At 40.0% G+C, this 27,660-nt stretch overlaps 3 protein-coding genes across 6 annotated transcripts in view; 2 read left to right on the top strand and 1 right to left on the bottom strand.

Moving 5' to 3' along the window:
- taok2a (TAO kinase 2a) overlaps nucleotides 1–3,854 on the bottom strand; it is a 37,739-nt gene extending 33,885 nt beyond the window's left edge. The window contains exon 1 of one of the 2 annotated variants that reach the window (XM_079825171.1): nucleotides 3,382–3,854. The gene's annotated coding sequence lies outside the window, so the exon portion shown is untranslated. The remainder of the gene's footprint in view (nucleotides 1–3,381) is intronic. The other variant, XM_079825172.1, reaches the window with a different exon arrangement.
- A 2,859-nt stretch (nucleotides 3,855–6,713) lies between these two features.
- Nucleotides 6,714–13,433, top strand: LOC307127070 (trypsin-like). The gene is made up of 6 exons (XM_079818050.1): nucleotides 6,714–6,897; nucleotides 9,914–9,934; nucleotides 10,021–10,189; nucleotides 10,667–10,932; nucleotides 11,033–11,175; nucleotides 11,758–13,433. The coding sequence occupies exons 1-6, from the start codon at nucleotides 6,843–6,845 to the stop codon at nucleotides 12,025–12,027; spliced, it is 924 nt and encodes a 307-aa protein (XP_079674176.1). The 5' UTR covers nucleotides 6,714–6,842; the 3' UTR covers nucleotides 12,028–13,433.
- A 785-nt stretch (nucleotides 13,434–14,218) lies between these two features.
- Nucleotides 14,219–26,613, top strand: LOC307127059 (trypsin-3-like). Of its 3 annotated transcripts, XM_079818021.1 has the most exons (7): nucleotides 14,242–14,325; nucleotides 22,639–22,659; nucleotides 23,076–23,284; nucleotides 24,052–24,220; nucleotides 24,304–24,572; nucleotides 24,659–24,792; nucleotides 24,892–26,613. In XM_079818021.1, the coding sequence occupies exons 3-7, from the start codon at nucleotides 23,185–23,187 to the stop codon at nucleotides 25,168–25,170; spliced, it is 951 nt and encodes a 316-aa protein (XP_079674147.1). In that variant the 5' UTR covers nucleotides 14,242–14,325; nucleotides 22,639–22,659; nucleotides 23,076–23,184; the 3' UTR covers nucleotides 25,171–26,613. The 3 variants fall into 3 exon arrangements, with proteins under 3 accessions (XP_079674148.1, XP_079674147.1, XP_079674146.1); XM_079818022.1 differs by lacking the exon at nucleotides 23,076–23,284 and having other exon boundaries at nucleotides 14,219–14,325; XM_079818020.1 differs by lacking the exon at nucleotides 22,639–22,659.
- The last annotated feature ends 1,047 nt before the right edge of the window (nucleotides 26,614–27,660 follow it).

Below are 27,660 nucleotides of genomic sequence, written 5' to 3'. Positions count from 1 at the left end.
GGGCCAGTTGCATAAACTAAGCCATTATGTTAAGACAGTGTCTTAAGATCTATGAGCCTAGCAGTTAGGCAAGTGACATTCAGTCTTACTTTTCGTATCAAATTAGGCCAGTCTATGTTTTTATGTAACTGATTTAAAAAAAATTATGAAGTCTTAAAGAACAAAAATGTATGTCTAACTTGTAAGACTAGTCTTAACGGTTTATGCAACCGGCCCCTGGTGTGACGTCATTTAGAACAAAATCAGACAAAAATTGAAGTTTGTTTCAACAGATTGAAACTTTCCAGAAAAATTTGGCTCTGGCTGGTAAACACCATCTAACTAACATTCGTCTGTGGTGATGATGTAATAGGTAGGTGTGGCTCTTCTTTGATGTGGATCTTCTCCACATTTTTTCTGTTCAATCCATCAAGGTCGGACATCCGCTAGTAAAAACATGAACACACCAGAGAGCTGCTTTATAGTAGAAAATTAAGTTGTAATTCTAATTGAAAAAGACACTGACACTTAAAGGGATAGTTCACCCAAAAATGAAAATTAGCCCATGATTTACTCACCCTCTAGTCACCCTAGGTGTATATGACATTCTTCTTTCAGACGAATACAATCGGAGGTATTGTGGAGCAGTTATATGATGGATAGATGCACTTTTAAGGAGTTCATAAATGAGGCAACAATTCATTGCCATTATAAAGCTTGGAAGAGCCAGGACATTTCTTATATCATTTTTGGGTGAACTAACCCTTTAAGTGTCTGTCTTTTTCAATTAGAATAACTTAATTTTCGACGTGTGTTCATGTTTTTACTAGCTTCTCGCAGTTCAAAATGCTCACGCTACATCTGACGACTGTAACTGGTGTGCAATGTCGTCAGACGTGGCGTAAGCATTTCGAACTGCGAGAGGCGTGGGCTCTCCACTTTTTCCGTAAGTTGAATACAGAAGACGCTCCGCCGGAAGTTAGACATTTTACTTTATAAAGTTTTAAATATGGATATTTTCCTTACACAAACACATCGCTTCAGAAGGCCTTTATTAACCCCCCGGAGCCGTGTGGAGCAGTTATGATGGATATAGATGCACTTTTATGGACTTCAAAAACAGAGCAACAATTCACTGCCATTATAAAGCTTGGAAGAGCCAGGACATTTTTTTAATACATGTCATACACACCTAGGATGGCTTGAGGGTGAGTAAATCATGGGCTAATTATTAAGTTTGGGTGAACTAACCCTTTAATGCTGTAAAGCTGCTTGCTTTTAAATAATCTATTGTATAAAGTGGAAATGTGTCATGACTTTACAGGAGTGCCGAATTGCAGAGCTCATGCCAACCATCCACACCGCTTTGATCAGATGCTATCTTTACCGATTTCTCATCACTGTCATTTTTGTTGTGTTTATTTTATTAAAAGGAAAACGTGCAGTACATATTAACACCTCTTAGTTAGCAATGTGGGCGGTGTCAGGATGTTCGCTAACGGTATATTGCTACTCACGTATTTCAAACTTCTTTTTACCTCAAAGCAAAAAAAGAAAAAGAACTCTGCCATAAGTATATTGGGGCCTTTACACTCATGCAAACAAATAGAAACCACATGAAATTCTATTTAAGACATGGGTGAGTCCATAAAGTCAACATTAAATGCAGATTGAAACCTATTTTACTCCTGAAAATTAATGAGTTTCTGAATTAAATGTGATATTAAATATGGAAAAAGTGGGTGGGACTTGGTTTAATCCATTGGGGAATGACAATGGAGTCAGATGGTTGGGGGGGGCAAAAGATTTTCAATTTTCCTTGTACAAATCAAGACAACATTGTTTGTAAAAGTATAACATGCATTAAGAAAGCAAATACTGTTTTTCAATTTTACATTGTCTTTACAGTCTTGATGAAACTGAAGTACCAACTCATTGTTTCTTCAGTAGTGTGATGTACCTTTTGAGTGTAAGGGATTATCAAAAAAAGAAATTAAGGGCAGGTAGTTGGTTCTATGCACCAGTTGTTAAAATTAAACATTATTAGGTCAGTTTTGCTGACCCGAAAAATGATCCGATCCGTGATTCAAAAATCGTAAATGATCCGAACCATGAGTTTTGTGATCCGTTGCTCCACTTATATTTGACATGGACAGCACAATGACAGACACAGCAGTTCCTGACAAACACAGCTCAGACAACAACTCTGGAAGAGACGCTCAGATTAAAATATAATGCTTCAACAGACACCCCTGCACAGACAGTGACTCAATCACACCGCGGGAGACTAGCAACATGTACTTCAGTGTCATCTGCGTTTCAAAGCTTTTAGCAGCACAGAAAACTTTCTGGTTACTGTAATGAAGACTTGAAAATACATGAAGGAAAAGCACATGTCATCTGAGCTCTGTGGATGACCACCAGTGCTTCCAACAGCATGATTACAGGGTGGTGGGGGTCTATGGGATGGAGAAGTCTATTTCGCATTTCCTGTTTAAAGAAAGGAGATCTAAGGGAAATCTTCAGCTGCTAACCAACCCATAAACCGACAACAGTAGGTCTTAATCCTGATCATACTGCACATTTTATATGTCTACTATATTTAAAGAGTTAGTTAGTGAGGCAGAATTTTCGTTTTTGGGTGGACTAACCCTTTGATTTATTCACCTCACAAATAGATGCTCAAAGTCCTGAACTGCGTGTGTCATCCACAATGTGCAGCGACCAGGATTGAGAACTACAGCTTTACTAAGTATTGATGAGGTCTTTGACCCCCTCCTCCTACTTATGGTCTACTAACATTGCATGATAAATATCATGTATTGATTACACATGCACTAATGTGCTATTATTGTACTTAAATGGTACCCAGTAATGTTCTTCCTTCCACTCACTGAGTGCACTTAAGTCTATAATGTCTTTATGCAGTTGAAGCACACCTTTCACACCACTAAAACCTTTCATGTGGACTTCGTGTAGTGTGGAGCACTTTTATAGGACTCTGGGTTGAACACTATTGTATAAATGCTAATTAGGCATGGGGGCACAATCAGTTTCCGGTGTTCTGCTGGAAAGGGGGAAACTAAACAATAGAGAAACAACCCGGCTGTCTCTCAAAACCCAGTGAAATAAATTTTCGGGGAAAATATTGTTCCTGATGCTTCTTAGTTAGGCAGCTCACTAGGTTGAGACACATTAACTAACTAGAGTTATGATTGTATGTAGCACAAACCCTTGATTATATTGTTATGAAGGAAGATGTCGGGCCAGTTCATGACAGGCTCAAGATGAGCGTCTGTCAACAACAGAAAGTCTGTGTTTACGTGTCTTCTCTAGCTTTATGTCGCACAACCACCATTAGGTTTCAAACTCAAAAGTGTTTAAATAAACAATCTGTCTTACCGTGGTGTCCTGCGATCCTCTTCTTTATCCCCTGTGAATAAACAGTTATCCGGCTTCCTCCGCAAATAACCGTGGCGTTTGCTGTTTTTTTGCCCCTTGCGCCGTTTCAAATCAACACACGGTCCATTTTTATACCAACGTCCGCCTTCTAGTGTGCAGAAGAGTATAATTGTATATGTATGAATGTCCTAAAACTCTTTAGTGTCTATGAAGTCTTTATCTCACTCTCTCGCTAACGGTTCGTTAGCCAGCTAGCCAACTGTTTCCACTTTGAATACGGGCCGCGGCTGGTGTACCTGCTCGCCCGCTCCCGCGCGTATCATATTGCACAGTTACATCCACACTTTTGATTCTCGATATGATTTGAAGACTAATTTTATTCTGTGTCTGATTGTCTTTCTATCTAACCCCCTTTTTTTGTCCAGGAAACGCAAAATGGCTACGTGGGGCGGGAGCCAACCGGAAGGAAGGTCAACATGCTGTGTCGTGTGTTTCCGGTGAAGAGTGGCGTTGGGAGTCTACCATCTTGATAAGGGCATGGTTTATAATGATACGTTGTACATAATAATAACAACTGATAGATACATTACTCAACTTTAAGGTTTGGCATAAATTACAACACTACTACAATAAACAGGGTACTCTATTCAACAGAAGAGGTATTTCATGGTAGTAGCCTATGTGTCAGCTTGTTGACCGAGTCATAAACATTTTTAAAACTACATAAAAAATAATAATCTAAAACATCATTTTATGACTGTCATTTTTTTTAGTTCACCCAAAAATGAAAATTCTGTCATCATTTACTCACCCCCAAATTGTTCAAAACCTCTATGAGTTTCTTTGTTCTGCTGAACACAAAAGAAGATATTTTGAAGAATGTTTGTCAACCAAGCAGATAGAGCAACCATTGACTATCATAGTAGGGAAAAAATAAGGAACTCTGTTTCTGGGTCCAAGCCTCAACTCGTTTCACTTGAGAATGCCATAGACGACCATTTATGAGTGCTATTTATTCATATTAAACATCAAACATTTTAAAAACTAAAACATTTTAAATAGCTACTTACAGTCTACACAACAGTCTCTGTACTAGGGTTGCCACCCGTCCCGTAAAATACGGAATCGTCCCGTAGCCTATATTTACAAGCAAAATGCCGTATTTTACATAGGTCCACACATAGTTCAATAAAACACATACAGATTTTGCAGTGTGGAGAATACTGATAGCAAATATAAAGACATACATTTCAAAATAAGTAGTACCAGTTGCATAAACTAAGCCATTATGTTAAGACAGTGTCTTAAGATCTAGTATGAGCCTAGCAGTTAGGCAAGTGGCATTCAGTCTCACTTTTCGTATCAAATTAGGCCAGTGCATGTTTTTATGTAGCCTAACTGATTAAAAAAAATTATGAAAAGTCTTAAAGAAAAAAATGTATGTCTAACTTGTAAGACTATCTTAACGGTTTATGCAACCAGCCCCAGGAGCTAATTTGAGCGTGATTGCGTTTCAGCGGCTTTGTTGCCATAGCGGCGGAGTCTCGAGAACAGCGGTATACAGTTAAGTAAATTGTGTGAAAAATACTGTGTTTTTTTACACGCGAAACATGAACACATGTTATATTGCACACTGTAAACACAATCAAAGCTTCAAAAAAACACGAAAAACGGGACCTTTAAGAAAGACATTGCATGGGTAATATAGCTGCTGGTGAGGTTTCCACCAGTGGCCACCGGAGGTCTCACTCTCTGGAATACTAGACTTCGGACTTCATTTCCCATGCACCCAAATTCCGGGACTGATTACCACACACCTGTTCCCCATCACACTGACTAAACCCTGGTTGCTCAGTCACTCGTTGCGAAGTCTTGTTTGCCCTGGCTACATTTCTGAGCGTTATTGTGTTTCCATGGCCTGTCTTCTGACTCTGCTTTGTCCCTCGTTTATCCGGATCTGCCTGCCTTTTGTTGACTGTTTGCCTGGATAGTGGACTCTGATTGTTTGCCGCCTGCCCTGATCCTCTGCCTGTTATGACCATGCTCTTCTCCCTGGTGAATCGACCAAAGCCTGTTTGTACATTGACATTGTTTTATTCTAATAAACTGCACATGGATCCCAACCTGCCTGAGTCCTCGTTACAATAGCCTATACAACCTTTAAACGCAAAATTATTTTGATGGGGGTCAATCCGCCCATGGCAAATAAACTGAATGACTAATGTGACACTGATATATACTACCATTGAACTCTGACACTAACTGTGTGAATGTTTAATTTTTAACCATCTTTTTCTGTTGTACAATACCAGTAAAACTAGATCACTGAGCAAGCAGTCATCATCAATATAAGTGTGAAAAAAGCCACTCAGATAGAAACCGAAATAGTAATAATAACAATTAAAGTACTTATTTTACACAACAGTGAAAGAGAAAAAATTATAGAACTGACATTTTTAGACAAGATTAAATAATTATTTTTATTTACATATTTTGTTCTTCTTTCATTCTTTTTGCCCTAGTGAACTAACCAGCCAAACATTTACATTGACATTTTTTTAACCTTTTATTATTATTTTTTAAACACAACCCAAATATGTTCTTTGCATGAATATGTATTACAAATGAATATATTATGAATAATAATGCTATTCAATATTTAATGCAAATAAATGCTGTTCTTTTGAACTTTCTATTAATTTAAAAATGAATGGTTCCCACAAAAATATTATATAAGCAGCACAACTGTTTTTAACATTGATAATAGTTTCACCAAATATTCATATTATGATTTCTGAAGGATCATGTGAAGACCTCACTAATGATGCTAACAAAAACAGCAATAGCTAAATTACACTTAAAGAGATATTAAAATTGTAATAATATTTTACAATATTATGGTATTATTATTGATCAGATAAATCCAGCTTTGGGGAAGAGACGTTCGTGTAAATGTGTCTCTCTGTTTGATACCAGCAAATCATAATTAAAATAATAAAAGGAAAGGTGACTAAGAAGACTTGATAACTTTATTGTTTATTTAATGTGTTCATTAAGAGGCAGAGACAGACAGAGCAATAAAGATCGGCAAGTAAAGAAAATAGAAAACTTTTTTAACATTGATTTACAATAGGATGCTCATTCCTGCTGTTCTTTTGGTTCTAAATTACAAGCGACAATATCAAATTAGAGACACTTGAATTGGTGTATTGTGTTAACCTGTAGTAAAATGACTTCACACATGAACTGAAAGGCTCTCAACACGTAATCCACAAAAGTACTTGTAAAGGTGACTGGGGCGTGTACTTTACAGAATAAAGGTAGGCCTATCTAAACAAAAAGATGAGTCAGAGACTCAAGGTGGTGGAGGCTGAGAACTTAATAAACCCGACAATACATGATTTACATTACATCTCATTAGAGGAGTAAGGAGCAAACAGCAGTCGGACCAGAGCATAAGTATGAAGTTTTATACACATTTGAGCGTTGTTGGAACCATACTTCTCAACATAGCAGGTAAGATCTTAGTGTAAGTTTAATCATTTTTAATAATGGCAATTGAATTCTGTTGCTAAGGACCTCTTTAACTCATGATATCTTAAACACCTTTTGATCTAAAGCCTAATGCTTAAATGTTTGTGGAAATAAAATATGCATTGTGCTTTTCATATGAATTTCTTTACAAATGTAAATTAAATGGATGAGTTTAATTTAATTTAGTAATGTAGGCTACTGGATATTGAATAAATTAATATTTAATAGCCTATTCAGTTCTCACTCAGAACGTTAACAACTTGATGCTTTATTTTTGACTTGACACAAAGTTCTTTTTTGCACCCAGCCAGCTGTGTATAAATTAAAATGCACATATGTATTGCAAAGTTTCAGGAGTGACAAACGCTTGTAATTACCGGAGTAAATCCGCTTGTTCCGCGAGCCTTTGGCATAACCATATCAACAGACGAGACAAGTGCTGTAGTGTAAATGCAGACTAATAGACCTTCAGCACCAGGGCCGGCCCGTGGCATAGGCGAAATAGGCAAATGCTAGGGGCGCCACTCATCCATAGGGGCGCCAAAATGTATTACTGATACTATTTTATTCACATTCATTTTAAATATTACCAAATAAAGCGCAAAAAAACGTAACTAAGTCCCCCGCATCTTCTCGGTCCGCCTCATCGATCTCCCCCGCCGAGCTACTGAAGTGCGTCAGAAATATAACGCGTGATCAGTTTAACGTTGGGAATTTGTTGTGTCGCGTCGCCTCTCGCCGCATCTAATGTAGACAGGATTGCTTTCATTTTTAAGGGTGTTGGCCGCTCGCTCCAGGTGTAGACACGGTGAAAGTTGCCTGATAATTTATGACGGATGGCCGACTTGTAGTGTCATAAAAAACAGAAGCCCTCTGATGCAGGCAAGATAAGGGAAACACTGCAAAAATGCTCTTCTTTTTCGTATTTTTGTCTTGTTTCTAGTCTAAATATCTAAACATTCTTAAACCAAGATGCATTTACTAGATAAGTAAAATTTTATTTTTTCTTAAGTGAGTTTATGCTTAAAACAAGCTAAATTATCTGCCAATGGGGTGAGAAAAATAATCTTTTTTCTGATTAAAATCTTGTTTCATGTTTCTGTCCCAAACAGAAATAAGATAATTTTTCTCACCCCATTTAGCAGATAATTGTGCTAGTTTTAAGCTAAAACTCACTTAATTTAGATTTTTTTTCCCCCAGAAAACAAGGAAAAATTTTTATCTAATGTCATTTTACTAGTAAATACATCTTGATTTAAGAATTTTTTGATGTTTGGACTGGACACAAGAAAAATTTACTAAAGAAGAAGAGCATTTTTTGCAGTGTAAAGACAGAGGTAAAGTGATGTAATGAATGAACAGTTTATTTAATTGCATAGTAGTAAAATACTAATGTACGCTAATTAATTCCTTAATTCTTAAACTATATGCAAGCAGCTGTTTTGGGTTCTCCAGTGGCCACAGACAGTGTATTTTGTCAAAAAATAAAAAAATCATATCTGTTTTTTTAAACGCATGTAATATCACTTTTTTAATAGCCTAATGTTTTTACTCTACAGTTGTGCAGTTTTAAGGGGACATATGGACATTTTAAAATGTATTTGCGGAAATTAGTAATGATATTTATATACAGGTTTATTTAAAATAGCAAAATTTTATGTAAATTTGACATTAAATATCTAAATTTCTCAGTTTAATTCATGGTGAAAACATGAATGTGCATATTAGTGGAAGTTTGCTGCCATCTACTGGAAAACAAACACTTTTGCTAGTTCTCAATAGTTTGTGCTTGTACTTGTTATTTGTGTTTAGGCTGTAATGTGGCGTAGGTGCTATTTTTGTATAGTTTAACTATCACAAGCCTTTTAAAAAAAATTAAATAATAATAATATCATGAACATAATGATGGGGTAGAATGGACTGGACATCATATAAAACAACAACAATAAAAATTAAAAAACATCAATGCATTAAAAAAATAAAACAGTACCAGTGTTTCCGCAACTTAGACTGATAACATGTAGTGCTAAACCTTGATACAAGGGGCACCAAGTAAAATCTTGCCTAGGGCAGCAAATTGGTCAGGGCCGGCCCTGTTCAGCACCATTGACGAGAAAGTCTGTGTTGGCTGGCTATCCTTTACGAAAAATAAGTATATGCCCTACTTCAAGTTCATTTATACATCTGTAACGTTCAAGTATCATTTAAAGTATATTTTATGTCGTAGGGAGCGCGGGGCACAACCTAATTATTTTGTACGCGGAGCGAGTTGTAATACACATGGTTTAAAACTTTCTACACATTCCAGGATGACGAAACTTATTGTATTTAATAGTTGCTATATCAAAATTATTTAGAGGAAAAAAATTGCGCCAAATTTTTTTTATTTGTCTAGACTCGAGGTGCGCATGCACTGATCAATAATTTCACACAATATGTCATATTAAACGACTTTACATCCAACAGTCTAACACGGTACTTAACAACAACACACTAAACCATAGCACAAAACTACATACATATAGATGTGTGCGGGTATGTCAATAAAAGTAGTTGTAAGACCTGTTTCCAGCACTAGCTATTAGCTGCACACCTGAGCAGTGAGTATAGAGTTTGTATTTATTTCAGCGTCTGTTCACAGCATACAATATTCAAACCATTCACATAAGCATGCAGCATAGTAGTTGAGAGTAGTTATTTTGCCACACAGTAAAAAACTAATGAAAATACATATAAACCAATTAACCTTTAACAACAAAAACTGTTGCTTATGTGATACAGGCCTCATTCATCTCACAGGATTAACATATTTAGTTATACATTCTTGTCATGACAATGACTAATTTTAACAACATGGCTATAATCCATGTGGAATATCTTGACTCATGCCAATGGTATGCGCCAACACATTTATGTAAAAGGTAAAAATGCGACTGCATGCAGGTAACACAAACCAGTTTATCAGCTCTGTTGTTGTTTATCTCTGTCTTCCTCATAGGTTCTCTCTGCCAGTTAGAAGGTAAGTTAATGACCATAAAACTCTTGTTCCACATATTTATAGGGTATTTGAATTGAGGATTCACAGATTTTCTTCCCTATAATCAGTATGTGGTCAAGCTCCCCTCAACAACAAGATTGTTGGAGGACAGGATGCAACGGCAGGGTCCTGGCCGTGGCAAGTCAGCATTCAAAGTACAACATTTGGAGGCCATTTTTGTGGCGGGAGTCTAATCAATAAAGATTGGGTTTTGTCTGCAGCTCACTGCTTCCAGAGGTATAAAGTTTGAAGCTTGAATAAAAAATGAACATTTTGTCATCAACTCTCGTGTTGTTCTAAACCCTCAAGACTTTTGTTCATCTTGAAACACAAATGAAGATTTTAAATGAAATTTGAGAGATTGCGTCAACCAAGCATGCTTGAGCTTCCGTTTACCAAATTTGAGTGCTCTGTGTAAGTTTGCTGATTAATATTGGCGTGAATAAAAGCCTAAATTAAATCTGTTCATCAAATAAAGCGATCATGTCTCTTTATGAACGTCTTGAAGCTTCAGAGTATTGGGCGAATGGGCTTTCAAGAGACAGAAATCTCTCAAATTTCATTAAAAATATCTTCATTTGTGTTTAGAAGATGAATGAAAGTCTTGTAACAACAGAATTTTCATTGTTGGGTGAACTAACCCTTTAAATACAACTCAAGACACAATTATAAATTGATCACAGTGGAATTAAAACGGACTTTACTTATTTACAGCTCCATGAGTACCATTACGATTTACCTAGGACTTCGGAGCCAATCGGGCTCAACCCCTTATCAGGAATCCAGGACAACAAAACGATTAATTAACCATCCTAACTATGACAATCCTACCAACGACAATGACTTAGCACTGCTCCAGCTCTCTTCCTCTGTGACTTTCTCTGATTACATTAAGCCAGTCTGTCTGGCTGCTCCTGGTAGTACATTTGGTGCAGGTACAGAGAGCTGGGTCACTGGATGGGGCATGTTACAATCTGGAGGTGAGTGAATATTAACTTGCAAATACTGTAAAGCTCAACAATTTACTGTAAATGGTTATTAAATTACATTAAAATTATTGTCCTCTCATCCATGTCACAGACACCCAGATTCCTGACATACTGCAGGAGGTGCAGATACCAATTGTGGGCAACAGTGACTGTGATAAGGCTTATGGAGGTGGCATCACGAGCAATATGCTTTGTGCTGGATTGTTAAATCAGGGAGGGAAAGATTCATGTCAGGTATGACATCAGCCTTTCATTTGAACCTATTTTGATTTACAAATGACGAAAAAATTATCCAAGCCCAAACATTAAGACTCAAAATATGTCAGATATAATAGATATTTTACAGTCACTAATATGAATGCAATTAGGCAACATGTGTTGGACATACTACAGAGTCCTACCAGTGTCAGTTGAATAATTTTACTGCCATTCAAAACACCTATCACATGGCTTTATATGAGAGCAAGCGGAATCTCAACGGAAGTGGCAAGTCATCCGGGTAATTTTTGCCTACTGTTTGTCGAATAGACACATTCAGATATACTCCTCTTTTGCTGTTTATTATGGAAGTAGGCATATTCAGACGCAGCATCTGTCTCATAATCTAGCACAGTTTTATCATTGTTAGAATATAAAATGTGTAAAATATTTAAATACAAGCATTTCAGTCGAATGCAATGTGTCTAACCTTTAACCCCATGGGGAAAAATATTCTTTTATAATGAAAACTGCAATATTCCATAAAAATAAGAATTGTGACTTTACAGTTAACTGTACATTTTCAGATATATAAATGTTAAGTGTTTATCTATGCAGGGAGACTCTGGAGGTCCAATGGTCAGTAGGAACGGCTCCCTGTGGATTCAGTCAGGCGTTGTGAGTTTTGGTATAGGATGTGCGAATCCCAAATATCCCGGTGTGTACGCCCGAGTGTCTCGGTACCAGGATTGGATCAACTCTTACATGGGCAGCAACCAGCCTGGATATGTCTCATTCACTTCCAATGGATTCAGAAGCTCGTCTAACCTGCTTTTAGTTTCAATTTCTCTCACATTCTCCATTATTCCTCTTCGGAGATTATTTTAATGACAATACTCAGGGCTCTTTGATCAAGAGGACAATTGTGCTGTAGTACAAGTTATCATAGGCGAGGAGAGCAGTTATATTGTTATATTGTCATTTATTCTTTATCTTTTTAAAATATACTTAAGGTACTCTGATTATTGAGTTTTTAAATTATAAGATTGTGCAATGATGAAGTTCAGCAAGCATGTGCCTTCAGAATGTTTAAATAATGAGGGTGCAGTTTATGCCATTTGGCCTAAATATGAGACAATCTTTAAATTATAATGCATAGCTAATTATTTTCCTCACTTTGGGTCAGAGACTATACTGAATTTATATTGACTGGTTGTATTTCATTGCAAATGCACTACAGTCACTTTTGTTTAAACATTTTATATTATTTACAATAACACTCAATCTGTCTGAATATCTGTAATTAAAACGTGTGCTTTGAAATGTTTTCAGGGATATTGGTTATTGAAAATTAAATTATTTTTAAACAATTACCATGTTGTAGTCAAAGTTTAACAAATCTATAGATGTCCCTTTCTGCCACTTGATTTCTTGTAATTGTGCGACTTCAATTAAGTCATTTATCTCATTCATGTCTTTTCCAGTAGCAGATAATGGCAGAAGCGTGAAGTACAACCCTTTTGATATGAGTGTTAATGCACGTGTTAGTAGCTACATTGATTAACATTCATTTCTTTTATGGCTTGTAAACATTATCTCTTCTTTTCTGCAAAAAATGCTATTGATGTAGGCCTATTACAAGATCTAAATATCTCAAAGTTATAAAAATTACTTTCATTACAAATGTTACACTTCTCAAAACACCCCAGTTCCATCTGAGCCTTTAAGTATGGCCCTGTCCCAATTGGAACCCTAAGCCCCGGTGTTCTTCCTCCGAGCCCACACTTTCGTAATGCCGTTTGGTCTGTCGGGTAGTCTGCGGAGCTTGCCTCAATTCAGTTTTGGCAAAAGTGCGCATTGAGGCTACATCGAGAGTGCATATCGACAGGCGAAGGGGGTGTTCTCGAGCACCCTTTTGAACCTAAAATGACAAACGGGACACCCTATGACCTTTTGGACTTTACTAATCCTCCAGTTGTTGTCAGAATGTTGGTAACCAGACATTTGATGGACCCTATTGACTTCCATAGTAGGAAAAATAATATTATAAGTCAATGGCAGTCAACTGTTTGGTTGCCAATATTCTTCAAAATAAATTATTTTGTGTTCAGCAGAAGAAAGAAACTCATACAGGTTTGGAACAACTGGAGGGTGAGTAAATGATGACAAAATTAAACATTTTGAGTGAGCACCAATGATTTCCTGCAAGAGACTGATGCTATCTAGTGGTAATATAATACCTACACTATATACTCAACCACTCACAAAGTTATGGAAGCTTGTTTCCGTCATGGAATAAAAAATGAAAAAGGCAATTGTGACTTTTTTAAATCTCATAATTCTATTTTGTTTTCTTCTCGCAATTGTGAGTTTATATCTCACATTTCTGAGAAAAAAGTCAACAAGATTCCTTAAACTTTAATTATACCAACGTTGTCACCAATATCCTATTATTGGCTGGAGTAATATTGTGACAACTAGCCCCTATGTGGGGATAGTTCACCCAAAAATTGCAATTCTGTCATCATTTACTCTCCCTCAAATTGTTCTAAACCTGTATGTTTGTTCTGATGAACACAAAGGAATATATTTTGAAGAATGTCAGTAACCAAACAACTCTCCCTCAAATTGTTCCAAACCTATATGTATTTGTTCTGATGAACACAAAGGAATATATTTTGAAGAATGCCGCTAACCACTGACTTCTATTGTATGGAAAAAAAATTACCATGGAAGTCAATGGAGATCAGCAACTGTTTGGTTACAAACATTCTTCACAATATCTTCCTTTGTGTTCATCAGAACAAATACATACAGGTTTGGAACAATTTGAGGGAGAGTAAATGATGACAGAATTGCTGTTTTTGGGTGAACAATCCCTTTAAACGTGATTTCCATATACGAGTGTTTGTGAGAGTAAATGAGTAATTAAAGTATGTGACAAAGTGGCATTCTGCAACTCAAATTAGAAGCATTATAGAAGAATGCAGGTGAGCGGGTGTGTACTAAAACACTTGCACAAGGAAAAACAAGGTGTGTCAGAGGTAAATAAACGTAGGGTCCCATTGAATGTGGTAGCACTTGCTTTACGTCTCATTAGACACTTCTCAGTAGGCAGCAAACAAGCAAGAATGACATTGCGTCAAGCTGTGTGGGTTGCAGCGGCCATACTTCTCAACATAGTAGGTAAGATCTAAAATCATAGGCCAGACAGGCCAGATCTTAAAATAACCTTGTTTAATTGTAATATTGTTTATATTATGTTGCCTATTATACGTCACAAGATGATAGAATTAAACCAGGATTAGCTTTAATAAATGTGCCTTAGAAAAAAAAACATTACTGGTGGCCATCTTGAGACAAAACAATGGCAGTGACGCATTTTAAGATAATATGTCAGAGCAAGTTGCTTTCAGTTAAAACAGCTCAAACAGTCTGGGACAGGCTTATGCCTTGTCTGTGAAACCGAGTGTAAATTTAAAAAAGAAACTGACTGTAACTTAGCTAAACTGTAAAGTTTAACAAACTGTGTCTCAGTTGCTATTTTTATTAGATTTATTAGATTTTGTATACTGCAAGTATACTTGGAAGTTTTCTTTAAGTGAACATAACATTATACATATAGTTTATTTATATATTATTTTTGGACTTTAAGTACTATTTTCCTATTTAGGTATTATTTTTTATTGCTGGAAATATACCATTAACTGTTCCATTTTGGAAACATTTTATTCTAGATTCAACATTCATACACTCCTATTACTGCAGAAATGTTGACATTTTCGGTCTTATTCATTGTTGTGTTAGGTTTTAAATTTAAGTTTAACAGTTTCTAAAATAGTACTTTATAAAATAAAGATTTGGTAGTGTGTCTAAGTGAAAAAAGAGTTAATGTAAATTGAAAGATGTCATCATTGATTGCATGTTGTGCCAAAAAAGTAATAAATAATCCACAGTTTAGCCCATATAGACTGCTGTTGTGAGTTGACAAGTTTAACAAGTTGACTAAGTTTATTTTGAAAGAAAAAAGTTGATAAGCCAACTTGATGTAAGTTGATGTGCTGGTATGTTCCTAAAGGAATAGTTTAATTCATGAGAATTCTCGAGAACAATAGCGATCTCCCCAATTTAAGAATCATTCTTTTGAGTCTGATCTTTTTTAATAAATCACTTTATTCAGTTCACAAAATTGGTCCGAGTAACCAGTAAATGATTTCAAATACATGTGTTCTACAGACGGAAGTCAGAATTCTTTGACAATACTGAAAGAAAAGGAAACTACAGGCTACTCAAACAAGCAGTTTATCAGTTAGGGTTAGTATCTGCATATCTCAGACTGAAATACCACACTGTAAAAAATTTATAATCTTCCCAACTCAAAGTTTTCTAGTGACTGTTTACATCTAAAGTTTTCAATTGGCCCAAGTGAAATTCTGTAAATGTAATTTTATCAATTGTGGCAAGAGCCTGTTAACATGGGCTCAATTGGAAATAATATGTTGAGCCAATGGAAAAAATGTATAATCTTCCCAACTCAAAATTTTCTAGTGACTGGTCACATCTAAAATTTTCAATTAGCCAAATTGAATTTCTGTGAATTGAATTTTATCCATTGTGGCAACAGTCTGTTAACATGGGCTCAATTAGAAATATGTTGAGCTAATGGAAAAATTTAATTTACCAACACTGTAAAAAATGTCAGACCTCTCCAATTAAAAATTTTCTAGTGACCGATCACATCTAAATTTTTTAGTTGGCCAAATTGAAAAATTTAGATGTGATCAGTCACTAGAAATTTTTGAATTGGAGAAATGTTTTACAGTGAAACTGTGTGGTTGGTCCAATTAAATATTTTAAATTGTAGTAACAATTGTTTATTTCTCACTGTCCCAAAAGACAAAAATGACTAAAAACATAAATATATTAAGCAAAATACAGAAACAGACAACAGGGTTGACATTTTATCACATTACTTTATTAACAAGTAAATTCCAACACAGGATATTTGGTGAAAATACCTTATTTTCAATAAGGAAAAACTCTGAATACATTCAAGAAGTCTTCGGCATAACAGGATGTCTTGTTGTGGTGAAGAAAACACGGCACGGCAAGCTAAAAACCTGCAAATGAAAATAAAAACTAACATTAATGACAAAGCTCCCCTGCATCACATCTGGCAAGAGACAGAACAGAAGTTTCTTCATTATATAACTCAAGCCCTGAAAGAGGCCGACGCCAAATGCACCGTGTTCAACAGTCGCATGCCGCACATATCACACAAATGACTTAATTTCCTTATTACCTATTGTTTTAGACATATAAGACATGAGGAAAATAAAACTATTGGCTACAGGCTACCATTAGATAATTATGTGGTAAACGAGAACACACTCATGAAAACGTTTCGGTTACTAACGTAACCTCGGTTCCCTAAGATGAGGGAACGAGTATTGCGTTTTGCTAAAACGCTATGGGGAATTCCTTTCCTCGAGATATTGAAGCAAATTTTTATCCAAAAATACCATGTACACGCAGTGCAGCTGCACAACTCTCAGCAGGAAGCAGCTGCGTGCTGATTGGCTGTGCCGCTGCAACTGCAGCAACCTATGGCGAGACCGTGGGGCGGGACGGACCAATCAGGTCCTTCCAAATTCCCACCACAAGGGGCAACAGAATTTGCATAGCCAAGGGTATATAAGACCCACTCTCGCAAGGTTAGTCAGGTTAATCGACTGAAGCGACTCCTGAGCAAGTGAGCAAGCACGGCAAGCAAAACGCAATACTCGTTCCCTCATCTTAGGGAACCGAGGTTACGTTAGTAACCGAAACGTTCCCTTACGAGAGTACTCTCGTATTGCGTTTTGCTAAAACGCTATGGGGGACCAATGCAAAACGCCGTGCTTGCTTAACGGCTCTAACGCCGACGACACCAAACCCAGGCCAACCTAGGTGGGCCCGTAATATGATATCAAGAAGTCCCAAAATGAGCCAGACCTGAGTCAAGCCCTTAATGAGAATGAACACTATATACGTGTAATATAATGTATAGACCGGACATAGTCGGGCCAGGAATAATGAATGGCCAGATAATTCGAGCCGTATAAGGGATGTGCTATGACTTATACAATACTTAACCCAGACCGGACTTTTCGAGCCTTAAGGGGTTAAAATTGTACACAGCAAGAAGCCCAGCCTATAAGGCCAGGACATCTAAATTATAATCTGATAAGTGGACGGGGAGGCCCAGCCTGCCGCCACACAGATATCATTTAGAGAAATGCCAGTAGACCAAGCCCACGAAGAGGCCATGCCTCTAGTAGAATGGGCTTTAATGCCTAAAGGGCAGCTGAGATCTTTAGACTCATAAGCCAGCGAGATAGCATCTACTATCCATCGTGACAAGGTCTGCTTTGTAACCGCGCACCCTCGGGTGCGGCCGCCAAAGCATACAAAGAGCTGTTCAGTTGCCTAAGCAGCGGAACGCTCTATGTATATCCTCAGCGCTCTGACAGGACAGAGCAAATTAGCATCTGTTTCATCTATTGGTGATGAAAGTGCTGAGAGTGAAATGACCTGTGCTCTGAACGGAGTTGAAAGCACTAGGTACATATCCATGTCTTGGTTTGAGGACGACTTGAAGTCGTTTGGCCCAATTCCAGACACGAAGGCGCTCACAGAGAGCGAGTGCAGATCACCCACTCGCTTAACTGACGATCGCCAGCAGAAAAGCGGTCTTTAGTGACAGGAGCTTAAAGCTCACCGAATGCAGAGGCTCAAGTGCAGAGCTCTTCATGACATCCAAGACACTGGACAAGTCCCATATAGGGACTGAAGAGGGGGCGAGGTGGGTGAAGCCTTCTAGCCCCTTTAAGGAAGCGAACAATGTTAGTCCGTTCACTTGAATGTGATACGCTGCTATAGCAGCCACATAATTTTGAGCGTGGAGGGGGAACGACCCGCGTCCAGAAGCTCTTGTAAAATGTAAGCACTTCTGACACTTCACAATCCTGTGGGGTCAGACTTCGCGCTTTACACCAGTCTGAAAAGACTGACCATTTGTCTGAATAGAGCCGCCTGGTCGCGGGGGCTCTAGCTTCAGTAATGGTATTCAATAATTTTTCAGAGAGGTTCTCATGTTCTCATGAAGCGCCCATCGATCGGGACGGGGATGCCAGATCTGCCGTCCCGCCTGCATGAGGAGGTCTCTCCTCAGCGGGACCGGCCACGAATCTGTATCCGACATCTGATTCAGTAGTGAGAACCAAGGTTGATTTCTCCAAAGCGGGGCTATTAAAGCACAGCGCATCTGCTCTCCCTAATCCTCTCTGTGACCTGAGGTAACATTGAGATTGGGGAAAAAGCATAAAGAAGAAGGTTGGGCCATTCGTGGGCCAACGCATCCTTGTGCTTGGAGAATTATATTCGGCATTGAGCATAGTCTTGTGAGGCGAAAAGATCCACTTTTGCCTCTCCAAGAACTGCCCCAATTGTCTGAATTGCACCTGGACAGCATGTCCGGACCCAAATTCAGAATGCCTGGCACATGAGTCGCTCTCAGCGTATTGTGCTCTGCCCATATAAGGACTTCTTACGCCATTGTGTGCAGATCGATAATTTTCAGACCGCCTTGGCAATTTATATAGGCTACCACCGACCTGCTGTCCGTTCGGACCAGGGCATGGTGGTACTTTATGTACGGAAGGAAAGCTCTTAGCGATAGCGTGACCACTTTCATCTCTAGACAGTTTATGTAAAGGCTCCTCTCCGAGTCTGACCAGAGACCGGAGACTGGCCTGCCCTCGTGAAGGGCTCCCCAACCTAGGTTGGATGCATCTGTCGAGATAACTTTCCACTTCGTAACAGTGCCCAAACTCACGCCCGTCTGGTACCAGACGGGATTTTTCCAAGGAGCCAGAGCCAACACACAGCTGTGGTCTACCTTGATTTGCAATCGGCCCGAGAGCCATGCGTGAGCTGGAACGCGGCGATTCAGCCAGTGCTGTAGGGGGCGCATGTGTAACAGACCCAGTCTGAGAACTAGCGCCGCCGAGGCCATGAGACCCAGCATCCTCTGAAAGTGTTTGAGAGGAATGTGTGCACCGGACCTGAGGGAAACCGCTCGGTTCTGAACAGAGAGCGCGCGCTGTGACGTCAGTCGCACGCTCATCTGCAGTGAGTCCAATACTGTTCCCAGAAACGAAACTTTCTGTGTGGGAGACAATAAACTCTTTGCCACGTTGATTCTGAGTCCCAAGCATTCTAAATGGTTGAGAAGCCAAGATCTGTGGTTTAACAACTGTATCTCTGACTGAGCTATTCTGAGCCAGTCGTCGAGATAATTGAGAATTCTCATTCCCCGAAGCCTCAGCGGGGTTAGCGCCGCTTCCATGCACTTCGTGCTGGGAGTCAGAGATAGACCAAAAAGGTAGCACCTTGTATTGGTAAACTTTTCCCCTCGAAGGCGAATCTCAAGAATGGCCTGTAATGAGGGGCTATTTGTATGTGGAAAAAGGCATCCTTTAGATCCACAGTGAAAACCCAATCACCCGGCGGATGTGCGCGAGGATTTGTTTCATTCTCAACATTCTGAACGGGCGTTCAGAGGGTTGAATTAATTTGTGGGGCGGGTCACTGAATAACAGGGACCTGTAAGCCCGGATGCATTGTGCTAGTAGCACTGTGAGAGGCGGCGTGCACTGAGTGGTGACGCACGCCTTATTGGGTCGCCTTGGAAGTGGCGCTTACCAAGGGGATTGTGTTTGTGTACAGAAGAGCACGTTGCTCACGGGCTCATAAATAGTAAATAGGGAAATAGTGTTCCCAGCCGCCTGAGTGCAGGGGGCCGGAGAACGCAGAATAGCGGCGAACGCTTTGTGTCGCCGGGGAAATGGTGCATGTGTACAGGCGAGCGCGTTTGTTTGCGGGCTCGTCGATTGTAGGAATAATGTTTCCAGCCACCTGAGTGCAGGGAGCTGGGGAACATAGGGAAGCGCTTGAGTGTAGGGGTACAACTTTGATGTTGGCACCTGCCTACAGACGAACTCGTAACACTGTGTTTAGATAGTGTTACTGTAAAGTGGACGCATTCTTGCGGATTAGTCCACGTGCACGTTAGCGGCAGGGCTAATGGATAGCGCGTGCTCTGCAGGCGCGGGTCTACCTAGCCACTAGAAAAGCTCTGATTCATTGTAAATAATGTGTGGTGGCGCGCACTGTATAATGGGCGCCACTACATTAGAGTATTCGCGGCGTACGCCAGCGAGCGAATTCACAGTGGTAAACGCATAACAGCGTCAATGTGCAACTGAGCATGTTTGGCCACAGGCTAGTTATTGCAATGTTACATCTCCAGTCACCTGAACTAAGGGAACCGGGAGAATATCAGGTTTATTGAGTGATTTGTGGCACTGAATTAACAGTGCTTATGCAGGAGTGCACACTATGTAGTGGACACATTGCCTACAGTGTTGAACCACTCCAGCCGCCTGAATAGGGGAACTGGGAGAAGTGATATTTGAGGGAAAAAAGGCGCAAGCTTGGCAGCCATTTTATGACATCGTTATGCTCAGACGGAGAGCGCGTGTTATGACGCGCTCTAGTCAGCGAACGCGCGCTGTGCAGCTGCAGCGAGAACGGCTGTGACGTAAGCGCGTTCTCGGTATATCCAGCAGCCTGAGTTCGCATGCCTCTCCTCTAGCATTCTCTGCCCACGGCATATCAGGGCGGCGGGGCGAGAGAGAAGGAAGAGTGAGGAGAGCTTATGTTGAGTTCACTCGTGTGTAGAAGTGCACATCTTCCATCCGCGTGGCGGCAGTATCACATTCTCTGTCAGCGGCCATTTCAGGGCGGCGGAGTAAGAGAAGGAGCTAGTGAAAAGCCCCGTATGCCTGCGGAGCCATTAGCACGGCGGGAATAACATTATCTGTCCACGGCCATTTAGAGCGGCGGAGGAGAGAGAGGGAGGCGCGTGGAGAGCTCCATATATCTGCGGCGTCATCAGCGCAGCGAGGATATAACCTTCTCGGTCCGCGGCGCGTTTCAGCGTGACGGAATGAGAGGAAGGGAGAGCTCTGTATGTCCGCAGCGGGGATATAATGTTCTCTGTCCACGGCCATTTTAGAGCGGTGGGGATGAGAGAGGAAGGAGTGAAACTCTGTATGCCCGCGGCGTCATCAGTGCGGCGGGGAAAACCTTCTCCGTCCGCGGCGCTTCTCAGCGCGACGGAACGAGAGAAAGGGAGAGCTCCGTATGCCCGCGGCGCCATAGAGCGGCGGGGGGTATCACATTCTCTGTCCGCGGCGCCTTAGCGCGACGGAACGAGAGAAGAGGAGCGCTCCGTCTGTCCTCGGCTTTATTTGAAGCGGCGGAGGACCAATGTTCTCTGTTCACGGCGTAAACACGCGGCGGCACGAGAGAAGAGAGGTGGAGAGCTAGAAGCTCTTAGAAGTGGCGTTGGCAGCAACACACATATCATAAACACACATACATAGTATAAAGGATATTTTAACGCCGGATGGCGCAGCTGGAAGGCAGGCTGAAGGCGGAGAATCCGACATCCTCAGGCTGCGTGTTCCGCTGGGTGCGTGTCGACGGCGGGCTTCGATCCGGAGCTCAACGATTGCAAGTCGCTGAAGAAGAATTAATCTGACTAACCTTGCGAGAGTGGGTCTTATATACCCTTGGCTATGCAAATTCTGTTGCCCCTTGTGGCGGGAATTTGGAAGGACCTGATTGGTCCGTCCCGCCCCACGGTCTCGCCATAGGTTGCTGCAGTTGCAGCGGCACAGCCAATCAGCACGCAGCTGCTTCCTGCTGAGAGTTGTGCAGTTGCACTGCGTGTACATGGTATTTTTGGATACAAATTTGCTTCAATATCTAGAGGAAAGGAATTCCCCCATAGCGTTTTAGCAAAACGCAATACGAGAGTACTCTCGTAAGGGAACAATGAATGCATGAACTCGTGATTCTACAAAATGTCTTTTAAACTTCACACCCGGTCATAAAGCAAAACTCTGGAGAATAATTTCAGTGCTCAATACTCACCAACGTCTTTGTGAGATGAATATCTCTCTATTCTCTCGGGAATGTGTTTCGGTCTTCAGCACCTGCTGGTTCGGCTCCACTCGCGCTGCCATTTTGCGCATGCGTATACCGTTTTTCGGACGGAGGACTTGTTCAGCCAACATGGATTTTTCACTTCGACTTCATAGATTGACTGAGCACAATTAAATATGTTCGGTGAATATACAATTTTAATTTTTAGTGAAGACCTTAAGCTATGATTAGTACAATGCATCTTTTTGCATGGCGATAATTATTTGGAAGTCATTTATTGGGCCAATATGTAATGATCAATTTACACAATTTTTCCCCCCAATTTTTTTTTACAGTGCATCACTGTCAAGAAATCACAAAACTAATACTCGTTTTTATTGTCTCAAATCTGTTTAGCAACTCTAAATATTTGTTATTATTTCTTTGTTTTTTTTTTTATTATAGGCTCACTTTGCCAGTTAGAGGGTAAGGTTCTACACTCTTGATGACACATGTTCAATTAATTGTATATGAACAATCTTGTACAATAACAATACACACACACACACACACAGAGTATATGTATGCACCGATCAGGCATAACATTATAAATGTAATATTGTGGTGGTCCCCCTTTTGCTGCCAAAATAGCCCTGACCCATCGAGGCATGGTCTCTAGACCCCTGAAGTTGTGCTGTGGTATCTGGCATCAAGATGTTAGCAGCAGGTCCTTTAAGTCCTATAAGTTGTGAGGTGGGGCCTCCATGGATCGGACTTTGTTCAGCACATCCCACAGATGCTCGATTGGATTGAGATCGTGGGAATTTGGAGACCAAGTGAACACCTCAAACTCATTGTTGTGCTCCTCAAACCATTCCTGAACCATTTTTGTTTTATGGCAGGGCGCATTATCCCGCTGAAAGAGGCCAAAGCCACCAGGGAATACCATTTCCATGAAAGGGTGTACATGGTCTGCAACAATGCCTAGGTAGGTAACAAAGTAACATCCACATGGAAGGCATGACTCAAGGTTACCCAGCAGAACATTGCCCAAAGCATCACACGGCTTGCCTTCTTCCCATAGTGCATCCTGGTGCCATGTGTTCCCCAGGTAAGCCACACACACGCACCCGACCATCCACGTGATGTAAAAGAAAACGTGATTCATCAGACCAGGCCACCTTCTTCCATTGCTCCGTGGTCCAGTTCTGATGCTCACATGCCCACTGTTGGTGCTTTCGTCAATGGACAGGGAAGCTTCGAAACGAAGCTTCGAATGTCATTGGTCACGTGATTTTGATAGAACGAATCAAGCATCGATACAAAGCTTCATTGTTTCATTTTTTTGACACACACTTCGGAGCTTTGGTGTCACTGATTAGTACATAGTATTCTGACACCTTTCTATCAGAAGCACACAGGCCAGCCTTCTCTCTCCAAGTGCATTAATTGGCCTTGGCCCTGTCGCCAGTTCACCACTGTTCCTTCCTTGGACCACTTTTGTTAGATACTGACCACTGCAGACCGGGAACACCCCACAAGAGCTGCAGTTTTGGAGATGCTCTGACCCAGTCGTCTAGCCATCACAATTTAGCCCTTGTCAAACTCTCTCAAATCCTTATGCTTGCCCACTTTTCCTGCTTCTAACAGATCAACTTGCTGCCTAATATATCCCGCCCACCTACAGATGCCTTGATGAAGAGATAATCAGTGTTATTCACTTCACCTGGTCATAATGTTATGCTTGATCTGTGTATATATATATACACCTATTTAATAATAACAAGATAATATTATATAGAAAGTAAATTGAATCACTTTTCATTTTAATTTGATTTCAGGTGATTTATCTTCAACAATCTTCTTTTCTTCCCTCAGTGTGTGGTCAAGCTCCCCTCAATACCAAGATTGTTGGAGGAGTAAATGCAGTTGCAGGGTCTTGGCCCTGGCAGGCAAGCCTCCATCATATTTCATCTGGAAGTCATTTTTGTGGTGGGAGTCTAATCAATAAAGACTGGGTTTTGTCTGCAGCTCACTGCTTTCGGAGGTATGAAGTGATATATATAATATCACACTGCATATGTAGATAGACAGAGGAATTAAAACTGACGTATGTTTTTGTATTTCCAGCACCACCGCATCTAATGTAAAAATCTACCTGGGACTCCAGGTCCAATCGGGCTCAAACCCTTATGAGATCTCCAGGACTGTGAATCAGGTCATACCCCATCCCAGCTATAGCGCAACTACCCAAAACAACGATATAGCACTGCTCCAGCTCTCCTCTTCTGTGACGTTCAATGATTACATTATGCCAGTGTGTCTGGCGGCTGCTGGTAGTACATTTGGTGGAGGTACTAAGAGCTGGATCACTGGATGGGGCAAGCTCCATTCTGGAGGTGAGTTCAACTAAACACGTCAGCGATTCAAAACTTTGTATAGGCCTAACGTGTGACAAGAAAATTTCCATCGATTTATGTTATAGACACCTATAGTCCAAACAAACTGCAAGAGGTGCAGATACCAATTGTGAACAACAGTGTTTGTAATACAGCCTATGGAGGCATAATTACAAGCAACATGCTGTGCGCTGGAGAGAGTGGGAAAGATTCATGTCAGGTAAATCAGTTTCATGTCAGACATCACTCACTGTCTGCTTACAGTTTCTTACTGTATATACTGTCAAGAGATATTAACATTACATGTTTATCAATGCAGGGAGACTCTGGAGGTCCAATGGTCAGTAAGAACGACTCCCAGTGGATTCAGTCTGGCATTGTGAGTTTTGGTCGAGACTGTGCACAACCCAAGTTTCCTGGTGTGTACACCAGAGTGTCTCAATACCAGTCTTGGATCAGCTCTCGGATAAGCAGCAACCAGCCTGGATTTGTCTCATTCAATTCCCTTGAATCCAGCTCACCCAGTCTCCTCTTATTTTCCCTTTCTCTCACATCATCCATCATTCCTCTGATTTTCTCCTTCTATCTGTTTTCTTAAAGACAGAGTCATCCTTTTCAGGTTTTGCTGATTACAAGATTTTAGTTACGCTTAAAAGTATAAACTATATATACAGTACAGTGCAAAAGTTTGGGGTCAGAAAAATGTATTTCTATTCATCAATGAATCCTGAAAAAAGTAGCTTGTTTTCCACCAAAAAAAATTGAGTTTTAATGTGTTTTTGATCAAATAAATGCAGCCTTTGTGTGACTTCTTTAGAAACATTTTTAAAAATGTTTTTTACTGACCCCAAGCTTTTGAACCACAGAGTATAAGCCACACTTACTGTATATTGTGAGCAACTAGAGAACCTTAATCATCATTAAGTAATACAAATACACTGAAACCACTTGTATTTAAATAAAGTTTTAAATAATTATGACCTAATAGCCTACTTTGTTTCTGTCCTTAATTTTGAAGTGTTCTGAAATTAAAGCTACACTGTGTAACTTTTTTAGTCTATTCTTAGCTAAAAACACTTAGTTCTTTCAAAAATATATGTGCTCATTAATGTATATTTACTTCTTTCAAGTAATAAAGTATTCTCGTAAGTTTATAATATGCCATTGAAAATACATAAGGTAATGGGATATAACGGTGGTCGCCATGTTGCCCCTCCATCTTGAAAGTACATTAGCCAAAGAGGGACATACCCGTAAATTCAAGCTTCGCTTTTCGCGTTTTAACCGGTTTTAATACTCGATGGCACTGTACAAAATTCTCTGCCTCGCGCATGTGCGCGTCAACTTGTTCAGACTTGTCTGGTGCATGTGCAGAGAGTTTTCATCTCAGCAGCGTCCAGTAACAGTTATACGGAGTTTTCCTGGCTTGTTTATTCCTCAAAAGTCTGTTTTTCCTTGTGTGGTATTTCTGTGCGTTAATAACTCCGTAAGTAATAAGTTATTGTCATTGTAGATGTGTTTCAGAGTGTGTCATTGCGTAATTCAGTTGATGTCACCTCAGAAGTATTTTTGTGTCAACATACAATAGCGTAATGCTCACCTATTTGAATAATCATTCAGTTATTTTGTTATCAACAATGTTTATTCGTTTATAGAAAATATTTGCTTGTAATGTATGTTGATGGAAATATGTATCAGGTCTGATCGGCATATTAACAATTGTTATACAGAGCGCACTGCAGTGCTAACGTTAATGCGGCGCACACACTTTTGTAACCGGACACCGCTTGTTAGCAGCGGCAGCTCCGCTCCTTTTAATGCAGCTTCATTTAGCGCCTATATATGGTACAATAAGCTCTGGTTTACGGTTACATTATACAAATGTAACTTATAAGTATAGTTATACAGTTCTTAACTGTGTATGTATATTTACCATCCTTATTTGTTCTCTCACAGAAACCACATTTATGTACATATCCACGCAAACCTGTTTATGCCTTGCAATTGGATGACTGAATAAACATTACTATCATCAAAGTTCACTCTGGATTAGCTGCAGTTCTTTCTAGCCGAATAATTAGGCCAGTTGAGTTCCAACCATCCCACTGCGCACAGAATATCCCACAGGCACCGTGTCGAATGTGGACGAGGTCGAACTGGAAGCCATGTTAATCTTGGACTAAATCGGCCACCGTAGGAGTTGAAACGAAATCGGAATTGAGAGGAACAGAAACTAAAATTCGCTGGATGGTCATATACCTTTTCACCACTAGATGGGGGAAAATATCACACAGTGTAGCTTTAACAGAGAAGAGTAGGCCTAACTTACACACACACACACACACACACACACACACACACACACACACACACACACACACACACACACACACACACACACACACACACACACACACACACACACACACACACACACACACACACACACACACACACACACACACACACACACACACACACACACACACACACTGGTTCCAGATATAAAAATGTTCTGAAAACTTGCACTTGATTTTACCCAGTTCTGTGTTAAATCAACAGAATAAAGGCGGAAAAGGTTTTGAGTTATAAGTTTAGAGGCAAATTGCATGTATGGTAATAATAGTTTGCAATGGTCCATGACAAAAGAGTACATGCAAAGTAAATATTCATTTCAATCTATGCTTTGGTTGGGTTCACCACTGTGCAAAATTTAGTTAAAGGAACATGCCACTCATTTCCAACTCCCCTAGAGTTAAACAGTTGAGTTTTACCGTTTTCGAATCCATTCAGCTGATCCCCGGGTCTGGTGGTAGCACTTTTAGCATAGCTTAGATCATTGAATCTGATTAGACGCTAGCATTTCGCTCAAATAAATGACCAAATAATTTTGATATTTTTCCTATTTAAAACTTTACTCTTCTGTAGTTACACCGTGTACTAAGAACGACAGAAAATGAAAAGTTGAGATTTTCTAGGCCGATATGGCTAGGAACTATACTCTCATTCCTGCGTAATGATCAAGGAACTTTGCTGCCATACCATGGGTGCAGTGGCGCATTGATATTACGCAGTGCCAAGTTTTAAA

Source organism: Gobio gobio, assembly GCF_949357685.1.
Source record: "Gobio gobio genome assembly, chromosome: 1".
Lineage (NCBI taxonomy): Eukaryota > Metazoa > Chordata > Actinopteri > Cypriniformes > Gobionidae > Gobio > Gobio gobio.
The sequence above is the reverse complement of the archived record's forward strand: the minus strand, read 5'-3'. Positions and strand labels throughout refer to the sequence as shown.

What these genes read in the sequence shown, in the direction of transcription:
- LOC307127070 (XM_079818050.1), top strand. Translation starts at nt 6,843, where the DNA reads ATGAAGTTTTATACACATTTGAGCGTTGTTGGAACCATACTTCTCAAC. An exon ending in CATACTTCTCAACATAGCAG is followed by an intron (nt 6,898 to 9,913) that starts GTAAGATCTTAG and finishes TCTTCCTCATAG; the next exon opens with GTTCTCTCTGCCAGTTAGAA. An exon ending in GCAGCTCACTGCTTCCAGAG is followed by an intron (nt 10,190 to 10,666) that starts GTATAAAGTTTG and finishes ACTTATTTACAG; the next exon opens with CTCCATGAGTACCATTACGA.
- LOC307127059 (XM_079818020.1), top strand. Translation starts at nt 23,185, where the DNA reads ATGGAAGGCATGACTCAAGGTTACCCAGCAGAACATTGCCCAAAGCAT. An exon ending in TGGTGCCATGTGTTCCCCAG is followed by an intron (nt 23,285 to 24,051) that starts GTAAGCCACACA and finishes TTCTTCCCTCAG; the next exon opens with TGTGTGGTCAAGCTCCCCTC. An exon ending in GCAGCTCACTGCTTTCGGAG is followed by an intron (nt 24,221 to 24,303) that starts GTATGAAGTGAT and finishes TTGTATTTCCAG; the next exon opens with CACCACCGCATCTAATGTAA.